At 44.6% G+C, this 15,155-nt stretch overlaps 1 protein-coding gene across 2 annotated transcripts in view; it reads left to right on the top strand.

Annotated features, from left to right (window-relative positions):
* Nucleotides 1-14,924, top strand: part of Il18rap (interleukin 18 receptor accessory protein) — a 28,495-nt gene extending 13,571 nt beyond the window's left edge. For both annotated transcript variants that reach the window (XM_052193169.1, XM_052193171.1), the window contains exons 8-13: nucleotides 1,886-1,951; nucleotides 4,748-4,871; nucleotides 7,352-7,503; nucleotides 8,450-8,587; nucleotides 12,653-12,826; nucleotides 13,544-14,924. In XM_052193169.1, the coding sequence (XP_052049129.1) occupies nucleotides 1,886-1,951; nucleotides 4,748-4,871; nucleotides 7,352-7,503; nucleotides 8,450-8,587; nucleotides 12,653-12,826; nucleotides 13,544-14,046 (1,157 nt within the window). In that variant the 3' untranslated portion in view covers nucleotides 14,047-14,924. The remainder of the gene's footprint in view (nucleotides 1-1,885; nucleotides 1,952-4,747; nucleotides 4,872-7,351; nucleotides 7,504-8,449; nucleotides 8,588-12,652; nucleotides 12,827-13,543) is intronic.
* Nucleotides 14,925-15,155: the final 231 nt, after the last annotated feature.

The raw sequence follows: 15,155 nt of genomic DNA on the forward strand, positions 1-15,155 counted from the left end.
TGTGTGTAAAGTTTGTTTGTTCCTTTGTTTCCTTATTTGAGTAAAGTCTCTCTGTGTATACCAGGGTAGAATAAATCACATGTAGCTTAAGTTGGCCTCAAACTTATAATCTCTCACCTCCTCAGGGCTGGGATCGTAGACCTGTGTGACTACTTCTAACAAGTTTGGAGTTTTATTCAAGGGACAATAGAGGACCATTCAGTATTTGTAATGCATGAACAGGTAGATGACTTTGTCTAATATGAAGAAGTAATATTTTTGAAAGTAAGTTTGGAGGCAGGGAAGACATGGTTAATTCAGGCAGTTGCCAGGGGGACATGACAATGGATGAATTAGAAGAGATGAACCGTGGAGATATATAGGACATGCTTCCATGAGAAGGTAGGGCCTGGGAAGGGAAGAAGCCAAAGATGCGAGTCAGGGCTGCTTTGCCTTCTACTGATAGTGGGCAAGGTGAGAGTTGGTGTGGTCAGCAAGCCTAACAGATGGCAGGATACCTCAGAGGTAGAGGAAAAGCATTTCTGAGTCAACAGAGCACCATGTGTGTTACAAAATGAAGGAAAAGAAGGGAGAACAGACGTTCTAGTTTTCTTCGAGGCTATATCAATAAATGCAAATAAGAATGGAAGATAGACAGGAGATGCTAATTTGGAAGGACTTCAATCATAACGCTGCAAGAAAGAGGGGGTATTAGAACAATGATGGTGACCTCAGGGCTGGCAATGGGAGTTTGAGAATGGCCAAGTCAAGGAGCGGGTTCCCGAATCCTTGAAGTACTTCCATCATGTGTAAGAGAGGCTGAAGCAGTAAGATCTCCGTGAAACATACCCTGGTGGGTAGGCGTCCGTGGACGGAGAGTTTGTGGTGTGCTAGCAAAATACCTTTGGAGGTTAATACTGCCAGGAGGAGGATCCTGTGGGTGCTGATGGCTCAAGAGAGAAAACCGTGAGGACTGAGAGTGAGGAAGCCCATGGGAACTGCGGTAGAGACCACGGCCTTTCACAGGAGGTAGACCACCTTCACCGGAAAGCAGGGCAAAGAAGGTACATTTAGTGGCAGGAAGGGAAAGGGAAAATAAAACCAGAGGCTAGATGCATCACCTCTTCATTCTAAGGTAGACTGTGAGTTGAAGGGTTGCTGGATGGATGGTTTGGAAGCTTCGTTCCTTGGGCAGCTTCTTCCTCTTGGCTGGTGACTCAGCCAAATGGCAACAAGAAGAAATCTTCTTATAGGAGACACAGATGGAGGTTCATGTCTGCAGTGAGCAGGACTGACTGAGGAGACCATTTGCCACAGGAAAGAGGGATTCATGAAGAACTAGTTTTTACCTAACATTTGTAGCCTGGTGTACCAGTCATTTCACGGGCAAGTTATGTGTACGTGTGTGTGCCTGCGTGTGTGCATGTGCACATACATGTGTGTGCTTGTAGGCCAGAGTACAAACTTGAGTTTTATTTCTCAGGTGTAATCCATCAGTTTCTGTTGAGACAGAATTTCACACTGCCCTGTAACTTGTCATATAAGCCATGCTGTCTAACCAGTGTGCCCATGTGTAATCCTCCACAGAAGAATTACAAGCACACTCACTATGCCCATGGTCAGGGGAGGGCAATATTTTGAGAGTTCTGTGGATCAAACCAAGCAACTTGTGCTGTTGTGAGCACTGTACCAACTGAGATATCTCCCCTGTCCCAAAGAAGCAACCTTCTGAGTGGAAATCTCAATTCCAAGATTTATGCATTTTGGGTAAAATTAAAAAAAATAAATGAAACTCAAAAAGAGTACCTACATCTTATATCAGTGTTGGCGTAATATCCCAAACTCTTCAGTAAGCAGGCCTTCAGACTTCTCAACACAAAGGGTGAATTTTGTTTTTAACTTTCAGATAAGGACATCAATGTGAGGCCAGACATTCTAGATCCCATTACAGACACACTGGACGTAGAGCTTGGTAAGTAACCTGGATATTACCATCCCTGGGTGACCCTGTGCTTCAGGGAGTGGATCAGAGTGTGACGTGAAGAGTGATTAGACTTTCGAGCGAGAGTACTCGCTGTGTACCTTCACTTGGCCCTGACTAATTTTGTTGCCCCTCATGGTTTCTTAATCCTGAGCCCCAGTCATCAGATTTGCCCCTCACTATTGTTGTGATCATAAAAAGAGAAAGAGCTATTAAGATGTATTCTATGGTGGGCCCATGCTGAGCCATCCCTTCCCCCTGGGAGACCACACATGTGATGGTATAGGATAGAATAGAGTTTATCGGGAGGGGAATTAAGAGAGTAGTAGAGGCAGAGAAAGGCAGAGAAGGAGAGTAGATAAGTAGAGGCCAGCCATGACCACGTGGTGAGGGAGGGGGAAGGGAATGGGGAGAGAGGGGGATCAAGGAGGTAAGGGGTAAGAGAGAGAGAGAGAGAGAGAGAGAGAGAGAGAGAGAGAGAGAGTAAGAGAGTAAGAGAGGGAGGAGGGGACAAGCAGCACCTTTTATAGTGAGCTAGGGCTACCTGGCTGTTGCCAGGTGACTGTGGAGAGGGGTGACAGCGCCTGCTGCCGCCACGTACCAAGCACCAAGTATAGTATCGGGCGGGCATAGGCCTGGGGGACTGACAGAAGACAAAGACTCATTCAGTAAGGAAAATTCTGAAGCTTTCCTGAGGGAGCAGCAGTTTATACTTGAGGCTGGGTGAAAAACAACAGGAAAAAACAAGCCATAGGTCAGGCACCTGGGAAGTCCCTGCCACACCCGGCAAGAAAGCAGGAAGCAAGCTGAGCCTCAGGATGTTCGCTCTCAGGAAGCCTGTGAAAACAGCTCAGCAGACGGCATCGACCTAAGCTCAAGATGCCCAACCGAGGGGCATACCTGGCTGTTGCCAGATAACTGTGGGGGTGGAGTCCAGACAGAGTACCAACACCTCATTCTTTTGAGGTAGTGTGAGGAAACGTATTCTAAGTGCCTGGTGAGTTAAAGAAGGTGAACTGGTTTTATATTTTAAATTCATAGGCTTCCATTTAGGTAATACTGTATGAATTTATCAGGTTAGCCTTAACCCCTGTGAATGGGCTATTTCTTAAGACAATTATAGTAAAAAGTATTTCAGCTCTTGCTCAAATGTATTCCAAAATGGCACCTTCTTCTGGGTAGAGGAGACAATGACTTTCTTCTAGTTGCCTTTTATTCTGCCAACGACATTTATTGTTTTACACACAGCCGAGTAGAAATTTTGATGCTTGAAAGAAAATGGTGGTGTTTGAATGCAGTATTTACCCTTTAAATGAGAACAACTTAAGTTTTGTTCAAAGAAATGCAAACAAATCATTGTGGCTGCATAAAGTCAGTAGGTGGCGGCAGTGGCACGTGCTGGGGCTAGGAATAGCAATGGCGAAGAGGAAAAACAGGAGCATGGAAAGAGTAAAACCACACAGCATGGTTGTGGACAGCATCAGCGAATGTTAAACCCTTGCTAGTGGAAAAGATCAAGGCCCAAAGATGAGTTGTCAGCGGGATTGCCCGCCCATTCACACACAAGTCAATTCTGAGTGGAGGATAATCCGGGCTAGGGCTTGGGGGATGGGGAGGGCAGGGAGAGCGAGTGGGGGATGGGGATGGGAGGGCAGGAAGAGCGAGGGTGGTCCAGTAACACGTATGGTGGTGCATCCCTCCACCCACTGTGTGGCCTGCTGAACGTCTGAGAATCTAAAGGATTTCTTCCCTAAACTTCATACACCTTACACTGAACCTTCTGCAAGGGCTTTGATAGCCAGAACCTCAGCGATCGATCTCGGAAAGGTTAGATGCTCCTGGTCCACAGCCTTGTTACAGTTCATCTTGGGCCTTTTATGGCTATAGTAATATTATGGGCAAATACAGTTCTCTTCTCATAGGTGACAACAGGTTGTTTGATAAGAGTGAGTGTGACTCAGGAACATGGATTCAGGTTACCCCAAATCCACATTCCAATGAAATAACAGCTTCATAAAGTTTTATGGTAACAGAAAAAATAAAATATTAAATTAAGGCACTTTTCAAATGCAGTGGGGGAAAGATCATATACACAAACTGCAGCCCACTGTGGAGAGAGAGGCCTCAGCTGTTTGATGATAGTTTTAACATTTTGGTTGGCAGAAGCCAGTGGTCTGTTATACTAATACATTCTTTAAAAACTAATCCTAATCATTATAAGGATGTTCAGTCAGCTATGGAGGTGGGCAAGGGAATTTGTTAAGGAGGATGAGAAGGCCCAATATCAATTGTAACAAGGCTGCGGACCGGGAACATGCCAGTCCTTTGATGATCATGGAAGTTCTAACCTTTACTGTCCTTGCTGAAGGCTCAGGGTAAGGTGTGTGTGTGTGTGTGTATTTTGTTTGCCTTATAAAAGAATTACCATTCATGGTAACCTCATGGCATTGATTCAGTATGTAACTATCAGCTAGTCAATGATATTTACACATCATCACTAATTTTAAAGACTAGGTTGCAGAGTAGCCTGTTCACAGAGCTCCAATTTGAATGTGAATTTCCTCATGTTAGGGACACAGCTACACGTTTGACTTACACAACTTAGCCACAAGGGACCATTGTAAGCAGAATGGTGTTGCTGAGTGGGATGTGTTAATGTTGGCTCTTATTCCTGGTACCCACTTGACTGACAGCTGCCTACATCCTGCTGCAGCCTTATGGTCTTTTCCCATCACATCAGTGTTCTCATCTGCTCCCTTCCTGTTTTCTTGACCTCTGCATTTTCAGGAAAGCCTTTAACTCTACCCTGCAGAGTACAGTTTGGCTTCCAAAGATTTTCAAAGCCTGTAATAAAGTGGTATGTCAAAGAATCTACACAGGAGTGGGAAATGCCAGTATTTGAGGAGAAAAGGTAAGAAAAAGATTGTGAACTTTAGCCATCGAGACCCAACCTAGTGCTTTCAAACCTTCAGAAATTGCTAAAACAGATTTTATGGTGGTGGGGTAGCCACTAGCACCTACTAGTGGTGAAAATAAAAATACATAAACACCATCCATCCCCTATCTAACAGCTATCTATTATCTGTCTATCTATCTATCTATCTATCTATCTATCTATCTATCTATCTATCTCTTACCTCTCCTCTATCATATTTATTTAAAACCCAGAGGCATTCATGATGTCACAAAGTAAACTAGATATACAGAACATTTAGTCAATGATGGAATCATATTTAATAGTAGACCACTAAGACCATATCACTTAGTGATGTTAGAGACATATTGCTTGTATTAAGTACCCCGTGATGTCTGCACAATGGTTGCAAACACCTTAGACCATGTTAAAGTGTTTTCAATTTAATTTAAGTTTTTCAGACAGGATCTCATGTATTTCAAACTCTCTATGTGGGAGAAGTTTTAAGTTCTCAAGTGCTGGGATTACAGGCATGTACCACCATGTCCTGTGCATGCTTGGGATTGAACCCAGAACCTCCTGCATTCCAGGCCAGCACTCCACCAACTGAACAATATCCAAAGTTTTCATCTTTTGTCTTGGTACCAGGGACATCCACTGTGCTGAGCAAGTGCTCTATCACTAGGCCAAATCCTCAGCCCACGAAGGGGTTTAAAAACAAATGGGAGAGCGTGGTTCCTGCCCCACCAGATCCTCAACTCTGCCCTCCAGTGTGCTAAGGAAATGGTGCCACAGTCTCTAACAAAGGAGACTTGGTGACATGGCTTACCCTGGAGCAGAGCCTTAGAGGAGAGATGTCAACTTGGAATACTCGCAGGCTGAAACATTTTATGATAGCTAGACTTCATTTATTACCTGTGACGAATAGACACTCCAGAATTTATGGGAGAGAGAACTTGACCAGTTGAAAGGAAAACTGTAGACCTTCAGAGCCAAGCCCTCCAGTGTCTAGAAAAGTAACTCTATCCTAGAGCAAAAGAGCTGGGGCCCATTATGGCCAGCCAGGCATGTCAATAAGAGATGTGTCCTACCAATTTTCTATATTACCCTCCCATTCCAAGTAAGAATCCACAGAATCCTCTAGTTTTTCAAGGATTTCACTGGACAGGTGTAGTATTTTGAAAATCATAGATGAACAGTTAAGCAAAGATTTTATTAAGAGAAACAACATTTAGCAAGAAGTTCTAAGATCAAGGAAAACATTGGATTTCAATCTGATGCCACATGGGAGTCTACATAGGAGAAGTGAGGCCAAGCCCAGGTCGTCAAACCACCTCACCTGTGGACTTCAGTCCGCCTTCCAGGAGTAGCAAGGTGACTCTGGCCTTCTGAAAGACCCATCACATAGCTATATTCTGTTACTAAAAGCCTCCATGTCTCAAGGTCACCATAAGGGACAGATATGTTAGAAGCCACGTGCACGTAAGAATGTGCAGCAAGCAGGAAGAGTCTGTGGGCTAATTTTAGGTTCACAACAGCATAACCCATCTCAACACAGCCCCTTAATGTGACCAATGAACGATGCAGTTGTAGAAAATGGGAACTAAGTGAATGCAGAGAGTCACAGTTTTCTGGGTGGGGCAGAGATCTGGGTGCCAGGCTGGAGGTGGGACATACCAAAAGATGATGTCATTACTATGGCTAAGCACTCTTCCTTGTCTGAGCCTTGCCCCTAACACTACCAAGTCAGGATGTTCATAACATGGCTCCAAAGAGTTTGTGTGGTGATGAAGGAAGAGATTAAAGAGTCAGTGCTCAGCCATGTCCCTGGTAGAAGCCTCAAGAGGAATTAAGTGTGGTATGGTGTGGTGTGGTATGTGTGTGTGTGTGTGTGTGTGTGTGTGTGTGTGTGTATGTATGTAGGTGTATGTACACATACGTATACTTGCATTTGGAGGCTAGGGATAAATCTCATGTTTCATTCCTCAGAGATCACTAACCTTGTTTGGGGTGGAGGTTGGGGAGCAGAATCTCTTCCTGACTAAACTAGGCTGGCTGGCCAGAAGGCCACAGGGATCCACTTACGTCTGCCTTCCTGATGCTGGGATTATGAATACATGTTACCACACCTGGCTTTTTGCATGTGTCCTGGAGATTAAATTTAGGGCTTCCTTGGGAAGGAAACACTCTACAGACTGAGACTTCATAAATTATCAATATTCTTCATTCCCAAGGTGGGATTCTTACAATAAAGTGCAGAGGAGGGCATGTTAGCTTGTGCTTTAGTGTAAACCCTTAGCAGACTCCATCGCTAGATCCAGATCCAGGACAAGCCTCCTCTCTCTGTCCTCTTCTCTGATCTTCTATGGTCTTCTTATGAGAAATCCCCACTGGCACTCTGTCAGCCTTCTGAGCACAGCTTCACAAATGGCAGCTGATGTTCCTGAGTGGGTGTGAATTCTCCCCTCCTTTCCTAGGATTCAATCCACTTTCAAGAATGAAGTCATTGAACGTACCATCTTTTTGAGAGAAGTCACCCAAAGAGATCTCAGCAGGAAGTTTGTTTGCTTTGCCCAGAACTCCATTGGGAACACAACACGAACCATCCAGCTGAGGAAGAAGGAAGGAGGTAAGCCTTCCTTCTTGTTCCCAAAGATTGACAACTGTTCTTCTTGAAAGGGGGAGGGACATTTTCCCAAAGAAGAGTATCAGTGTTTGCTGTGAATGTTTTTCAGACACTGAAGCACTTTGCTGTGGTAGCTCCTTTAAGGCCTAGAGCACGGCCATGCAACTGACTTTGACTTGGGCTTCTTAACAACTAATTTGTGCGCAGAAGAGCCCATTACTCAACTCACCCAGATTGTCCGTTCATGCTGTTACCCATTCATGTATCCTTCCCACTATTCATTCCCTAAAGCACTCAATTAGCCCATTTCTCCCTCCTGTACCTACAAGAATCCCCAGACCTACCTGCCTACACCCACTGTGGCAGGTCCAGTGTGCAGGCATCACTTTCTTTGCCATTTGCTTCTGCTGGCTTCCAGAGAGCATGACAACAGTTCAGGGAAATGACTGATGAGTCCCATACTTAACAAGATGTCCAGGGATGAGGTTGAGTCAGTCATGGACTCGCTCAGTTGATGACTGGGACACAATCTACTAGTGTAAATGTCCTCCAGCCATTGTGTGACATTGTAAGCATGCTGTGTGTGGCTTTCCTATGCAGATCCCTTATTTACATGACAATCATGGACAGTGCAGGGTGTTGCTGATGTAATTCCTGGCATGGGAGTGTTTAGACTCCTGTGGGGATGAGCACACACAAAGGTACTCTATAACAGGCAGCAAGAAAGGGGCAGACGAGCTATGTAGACACTCATAGGAATAACAATAAGCAAAATGGCCCAGCATTGGAGTCAGCTCATCAGGAATTTCCCATCCACCTGGCTCTCTGGAGATAATTGTGGACAATTCCACCCCGACTTAATGTGACAGAGGTAGCAGCACTGGTTTCTATTATGTAACAGGGTATGTTGGCCCAGATGTGTTTGCTCAGATCTCTGTGTTTCCCTTAGCGGTGTTGGTATACCTCCTCCTCGGCACGGCCTTGATGTTGGTGGGCATTCTGGTGGCAGCTGCTTTGCTCTACTGGCACTGGATTGAAGTTGTCTTGCTATGCCGATCCTACAAGAGCAAAGATGAGACTCTGAGGGGTAAGAACATCCAGCCAGCGTGTCTCTCTGACTGAGTGACAAGACCCTGTTACTTAGTTACTCCATACCTATTGGCTTTCTTTTCTTAGAACTGTCTTAGGTAAGATTTCACATTGCCTCCTGCCAGCCAGAGCAGCCCATGGGAGAAGTCAGAGGTAGTGTCTTATCTCGTAGGCTTAGCTGCTTCTTCTTCTTCTTCTTCTTCTTCTTCTTCTTCTTCTTCTTCTTCTTCTTCTTCTTTTTCGTCCTCCTCCTCCTTCTCCTTCTTTCTCTTCTTCTCCTCCTCCTCCATCTCCTCCTCTTTATCCTCCTCTTCTTCTTCCTCTTCTCCTACTTATGCTTTTTTTCCTCTTCCTCCCTCCTCTCTCTCCCTCCTCCTCCTTCTCCTCTTCTGCTTCTTGCTCTGGCTTTATACCAGGGAAGACTGAAGAAACAATTCTAGCTCACTCTAGTTACCAGGAACCTTGTAGAAGACACTTTTGTGGGATTTATGAAACTTAGAAATATTCTCTCTGCTTAACCAATCTGACGTAATTCAGCAAGTGGCAGCTTTGTGTCCTGTTTGCCTCATGCATAAAACAGGACTATAACAGCAGCAGGCAAAGAGGACAGTTTAGGAGGTCACTGAGGCTAGACATGGTTTGCCTTTAGGCTGGTACCTTAGTACATAGAAACTCGGTATGGTCAACAATGCTTGTCCCGAGAGAATGACGCACACGCCCTGCCTGAGTATTGCTTATTGCTATCCTCACAGCTCCCTTGGAGAAAGATGAAACCATGAGCTTCATATTAGACCACTCGAAGAGGCTGTACATTGTCTTTGACTCTGTAGTCTGGCTTTAGGAAACACATCACCTAGGTTATCACGGCAGGAAAACAAGGCACGCCAGGCACTCTGTCCCAAACAAGTGTAAATTGCACAAAATACAAGTCCTATTATTATTAATGACACTTCTGTCAATCCACCCACAAGACATGGTTATAATACCCATCATGTTGTAGGGCTAGAATGCTGCTTTGTGGACCCCAGGAAGCCTTGGATCAGCATATCTGCAGTGTTGGTGAATGACTGTTGCTTGGAGCAGATCTGCCTGCTATGTAAACACCCTCACTGGGAGGGTCCTCCTGAGGCCAGTGGCTTTTACATGCTGAAGTATCGGCACCCAGAAAAGGAAGTAAGAAGTATTTCAGGTCTGAGTTTAATCCCCAACACACACACACACACACACACACACACACACACACACGCACACTAGAATCAAGCTAAGAAAAGGGGAGAAATATATGCATTTTATCTTTCTTTAGATCAATTATTGATAACATCCTTTGAGCTCCATAAACCAACAGTGTTTTCAGAATTTTTGTTTGTGTAATTAGCCTTTTTTATTTGAATGGAACAAATGTCTAGTCAATCTTCCCTAGGCGACTCCACACCTCTTTCACTGGAATGTTTGTTTGTTTGTTTGTTTGTTTGTTTGTTTTACCTTAAGGTTCTGGAGTTAACAAAGCAGAGTCAATTGATGGGGAACGCCAAATTTGTCTCTTGTCATTTCACTTTTCTTTTTTCTCTTGTTTTATTAGATATTTTGTCATTTCACGTTTTAACTCTGTGATTTGCTCAGAATCCAGCTCTGGAGCACAGTGGTTCACCGCCCTCTGCTGGTCAAACACAATTTGTTTACAAAATGAAAGCCCAAGAGTTTATAGTGAATGTCTAAACTTCATTTAGAAAGAAATAATACTAGGAGGACATGTGTAGGTCCTCTAACACCATAATCGGCAATTTCATTGCTAAATAAGTTTATCTTTTGAATTATAGAAACCTCTGGCGTTTTGACAAAATGCTGGGAGGAATAGAGGTAGCTATGGTGTATTACACATTTTTAGTTTAGCTTTTAAAATCATCTCTATTGATATCCATCCGCCCTTGTTTTCTCCTCATGCCTCCTCGGTAAAGGTGGTCTCACGCTTTAACCCTTTCTCCATACCAGCCTGTCCTGTCTGTCCTCCTCGCCCTTACCTCAAGCTCTCACATTTGCACATGTCAGCACTTCCTTGCTGTCCTCAGAGTCTCCTCATTCTGTACGGGCTATCGAGTACCTCAAAAACCAACTTCTAAAGGTTTGGGGGCTCTGAGCCTCCTGTTTTATTTGTGGACGGTAGTCAATCCTTGAGGCTTCCCTTTTGACTCACATTGGGCAAGCACACTGCTGAATGGCCTGAGACACAACTTGTGACCTGAGACACTACAGTTACTTCTAACAACACTGTAGGAGGTTATGGGAACGGCCTGGGATATAAACTCCAGCTGCTCCATCCCAAAGCCTGTGAGTTAACATGTGTTTTCTCTCTCTTCTAGGTAGGTTTTTTATTTGTTTGTTTGTTTTTTATTTTTTAGTGCATCCAATAACAAATCTTCCTGATAATATTATCAACAGAAGTACAAGTGACCTTCATAGTATCCTAAGACTAGTTCTGTAAATGTAGCTTCTCAAATATAAGGAGAGGGCTGGGTGAGATCCAGAGACTCTAATCCGGCATATCTGCTACCTCATGCAACCACTGACATCCTACAAGGAGATCTCTGTTGATCTCACCTCACATGCAGATAGCTGCTGTCATGTGACATGGCACTTCATGACAAGGGTATGTTCAGATACATTGGACTACTTTTCTTTGTAGAAACAAAATATAGTGTGCTTGTATAAATCTAGACAGCATAACCTACTACACAGGAGGCTACGGGCTCTCTGGAGAGTGTGTGTATATAAGCCTATCTCTACAGGATAGGTACTATATTTGTAAATATATCGATAAAGCCCGACTGCTCCTAGGTTAAGATGAGATAAACAACCAACACCCAGTTAAGCAAAGGAGAACATTTATCCATTGTGAGACTTGTTAAAGGCCAGGTATGTGTGGCTGCTGATGGCATTGTAGGACAAATACTGTTTAGAAGTGGGAGTGTTGTTCCTCCTATGGCGCTGCAAACCCCTCCAGCTCCTTGGGTCCCTTTTCTAGCTCCTGCATTGGGGACCCTGTGCTTAGTCCAATGATGTCTGTGAGCATCCACTTACAATATGAGCAAGTCTCCTCAGAGCTCCCAGGGATTAAACCACCAACCAAAGAGTACACATGGACAGACCTGTGCCTCCAGCCGCATATGTAGCAGAGGATGGCCTTGTCGGACATCAATGAGAGGAGAGGTCCTGGGTCCTGTGAAGGCCTGATGCCTCAGTGTAGGGGAAGGCCAAGACAGGGAAGAGAGATGGGTGGGTTAGTGAGCAGGGGGAGGGGGCTTTTCAGAGGGGAAAGGAGGAAACAGAATATAACATTTGAAATGTAATCAAAGAAAATATCTAATGAAAAAAACCTAAAAAAAGAAAAAAAAGAAGCAGAAGTACATTCCACAGTCATGGCAAGCTGCGACAAATGTAGAGGTCGGTGGCATAGTCCTGTGTTGTGCACCGGACATGGTCAGAGGGCTGTGCTTCTGTGTGATGTGCACATAGGAGAATTGTGATGTGTTGTAATGCTGTGGTGGCCACAGCAGTCACGGGATAGGAGTCACCTGTGTGTTGTTAATTTGTGGGACCTCCACTGCCACTCGCCCACTGTTAACTGAGCCATCGGTTGCCGTTGCATGGCTGTAAGTATGCCGCCAGCTCCCCGATGGCTACTGGATCCGGGTCTTAACAGCAGTTGCTTTCTGGTTAATATCACTCTTTAACAGAGCAGACTCCTCTTTGATGTGCAACTAATGAACTAGAAACACTGCAGATGCGAAGGGCGATGCCCTCCCGAGCACATGAGCCTCAATCACGGGAGGCCCCAGCTGTTTGATCTATCCCCTGCAAGGACACAGGGACACTTCATAAACTAATCATTGCGTTTTATATGGACAATCAAAACCACTCCATGGTGTGATTTTAAAATGGATGCACCTGCTCGCTTTGTTTTTAATTCCTTTTAGTAAGGACCCCAAATCTTAATTTCTTATCCATTTAGCATATGCTCCAAGCACCTGTATATACCATGGTTCTGTTTGTTGTCCCCTTTCCTTAGATAAGAAGGAATTTGACGCATTTGTATCCTACGCGGATTGGAGCTCTCCTGAGACTGAAGCCAGAGGATCTCTGAGTGAGGAGCACCTGGCTCTGAATCTTTTCCCAGAAGTATTAGAAAACACATACGGATACAGCTTGTGTTTGCTTGAAAGAGATGTGACCCCAGGAGGAGGTAGGTCCTGCCTGCTATGGAACCAGTTAGAACACAAAGAGCAACCTACTGTAGCCCAGAGTTTCTTCTGTCATGCCTTCATTGTGATACACACCTTATGTGTGTGTGTTTGTGTGTGTGTGTGTGTGTGTGTGTGTGTGTGTGTATTTATATGAGCTTGGACAAGAACACAGAAAACAGTGCTCTGAAGACTTGCTCTGTCTTCTAAAAATATCTATTTTCAGGAAAATAATAAATAATAGAAGGCCCTGGGAAGGCCACCTAGGCTTTTTCTGGATTCTTCCTGGGAAGTAATCACTCTCATTTTGAACAGATGGCCTTTCTGGCTTCTAGAATTCTGCTTCAGCAGGAGGTGTAGCAGGTCTCTTAGCTGGATGTCACACAAGACCCATCCAGGCCTCAAAGGTCCTGATAGCCTTCCCTGTCCCAGATACTTCCACAAGTAGTTTGGAGTGCACCATATCCCTCAGTCATGTTCTGACGTGATTTAGGGGGTTTAGGTGGTGATTTAAGGCGGCAGGATACAGGGACAGTCAGTGAGTATTGGCACATTTCTTCAACAGTTCAGAGTGTGACAATACCTGGGCAAGGTTCCTTTCTCCTTATCTCTGCCCAAGAGTATCCAAGTTGGATAAAACCCTCCAGGCATCTCTGGAAGGTTCAAACTCATTGTGACTCAAGTTTTAATAATATCAGTTATTTACTTTTTATTTCCAGTGTATGCAGATGACATTGTGCACATCATTAAGAAAAGCCGAAGAGGAATATTTATCCTGAGTCCCAGGTACATCAGTGGACCCCGAGTCTTTGAGCTACAAGCCGCAGTGAACCTTGCCTTGGTTGATCAGACACTGAAATTGATTTTAATTAAGTTTTGTTCGTTCCAAGAGCCAGAATCTCTTCCTTACCTCGTCAAAAAGGCTCTGCGGGTTCTCCCCACAGTCACGTGGAAAGGCTTGAAGTCGGTGCCCGCAAGTTCCAGGTTCTGGACCCAAATTCGTTACCACATGCCTGTGAAGAACTCCAACAGGTTTATGTTCAACTGGCTCAGAATTATCCCAAAGGGCTTTTCCCCTGAAAAGGACCTAGTGAGGCAGAAAGCCCTGGGAGGAACGCGCAACTCGGGGAACAGCCACGGAGCTCAGAACAGAACGCAGGATGAAAGGGACTGCAAGGGAGCGCAGAACCTCCTTCTCTCCAGCCACCAGAAGAGGTGCTGATGGGCAGGGCGCGCTGCATGGATCAGATTGATAAAAGCTTGAGTCTTTCTGCTCTCAGCGCCAAGCAATCTTGACAGGCAGTGGAATGAAGCAGCATCTGAGGTTTTAGGGTCTGAGTTATGGAACAGACACAGAGAGAGTAATACTGCAGACCTCTGCCTTGCGCTCAGCCCACATTTCCCTGGGAGTTTCCAAGTAGCCTGAGCAGAATCAACAGAAATAGCTCCATGGGCTATCCAACATGCATGCATGCCTGTTTGCATTATATGTATGAATATATTACATGTTTGTGCATATCTGCAATCAAGTAAATAGGGTTTTATTTGGTTAGGCATGAGTGACTGAAACTTTAAAGCCCTTCTATCAGGAAATGTTGTGCTCCCTTATTCTCTTACCCGTTTCCTGCTTGCTTCTCTCTCGCCCTCTTGGGCTCTTGCTCCTCCCGCCTCTCTCCACGTGGTCATGGCCGGCCTCTACTTCTCCACTCTCCCCTTCTCTCTGCCTTTCTCAGCCTCGACTACCCCCTTAACTCCCCTTCCCATGCCCTGAAAAAAAAAGAAGAAATTTTGCTGCATGTGTAGATATGATTTGGGTCCCTATTTTGAAGGCATGAACCACTTTGAAGGCATGAACAAGAAACATGTGTTTCTAGACCTGCCATTGAATAATTTCATCGTTGGCATAAAATGTCATGACTCACAAATGCTTTTGGTGAGCTCATCCTGTCTCCAAACTTAGAAAGGTACACTATAGAATGGCAGTCATTCCCCTTGTCTCTAAGGGTCTAGGTGAAGGTTGTTCTTTCTTTCCTTCTCAGTACTATAAGAAAAAGTCACATCACAAGTCACTAGAACCAAAAAAAAAAAAAAAATACATAATCAATACTCAGAGTGTCAAAATTTTGAGTCAAGTTCTTCTAAATTGTATATAACAGAGAGGACAGAGCCCTCCCCTTGGCTGCTACAATCTGCATAGGATTTAAATTTAGGCATGGGATAGAACTAATTACAATTTCTTCTTGTTCCATTGGCTAGACATCTTATCCAAGTCTCTGCAAGTAGAGGCTAATTTGTCCCAGTTCGTTTGTGTAATTGAGACAAGGGATGGAT

This window comes from Apodemus sylvaticus, chromosome 9, assembly GCF_947179515.1.
Source record: "Apodemus sylvaticus chromosome 9, mApoSyl1.1, whole genome shotgun sequence".
Taxonomy (NCBI): domain Eukaryota; kingdom Metazoa; phylum Chordata; class Mammalia; order Rodentia; family Muridae; genus Apodemus; species Apodemus sylvaticus.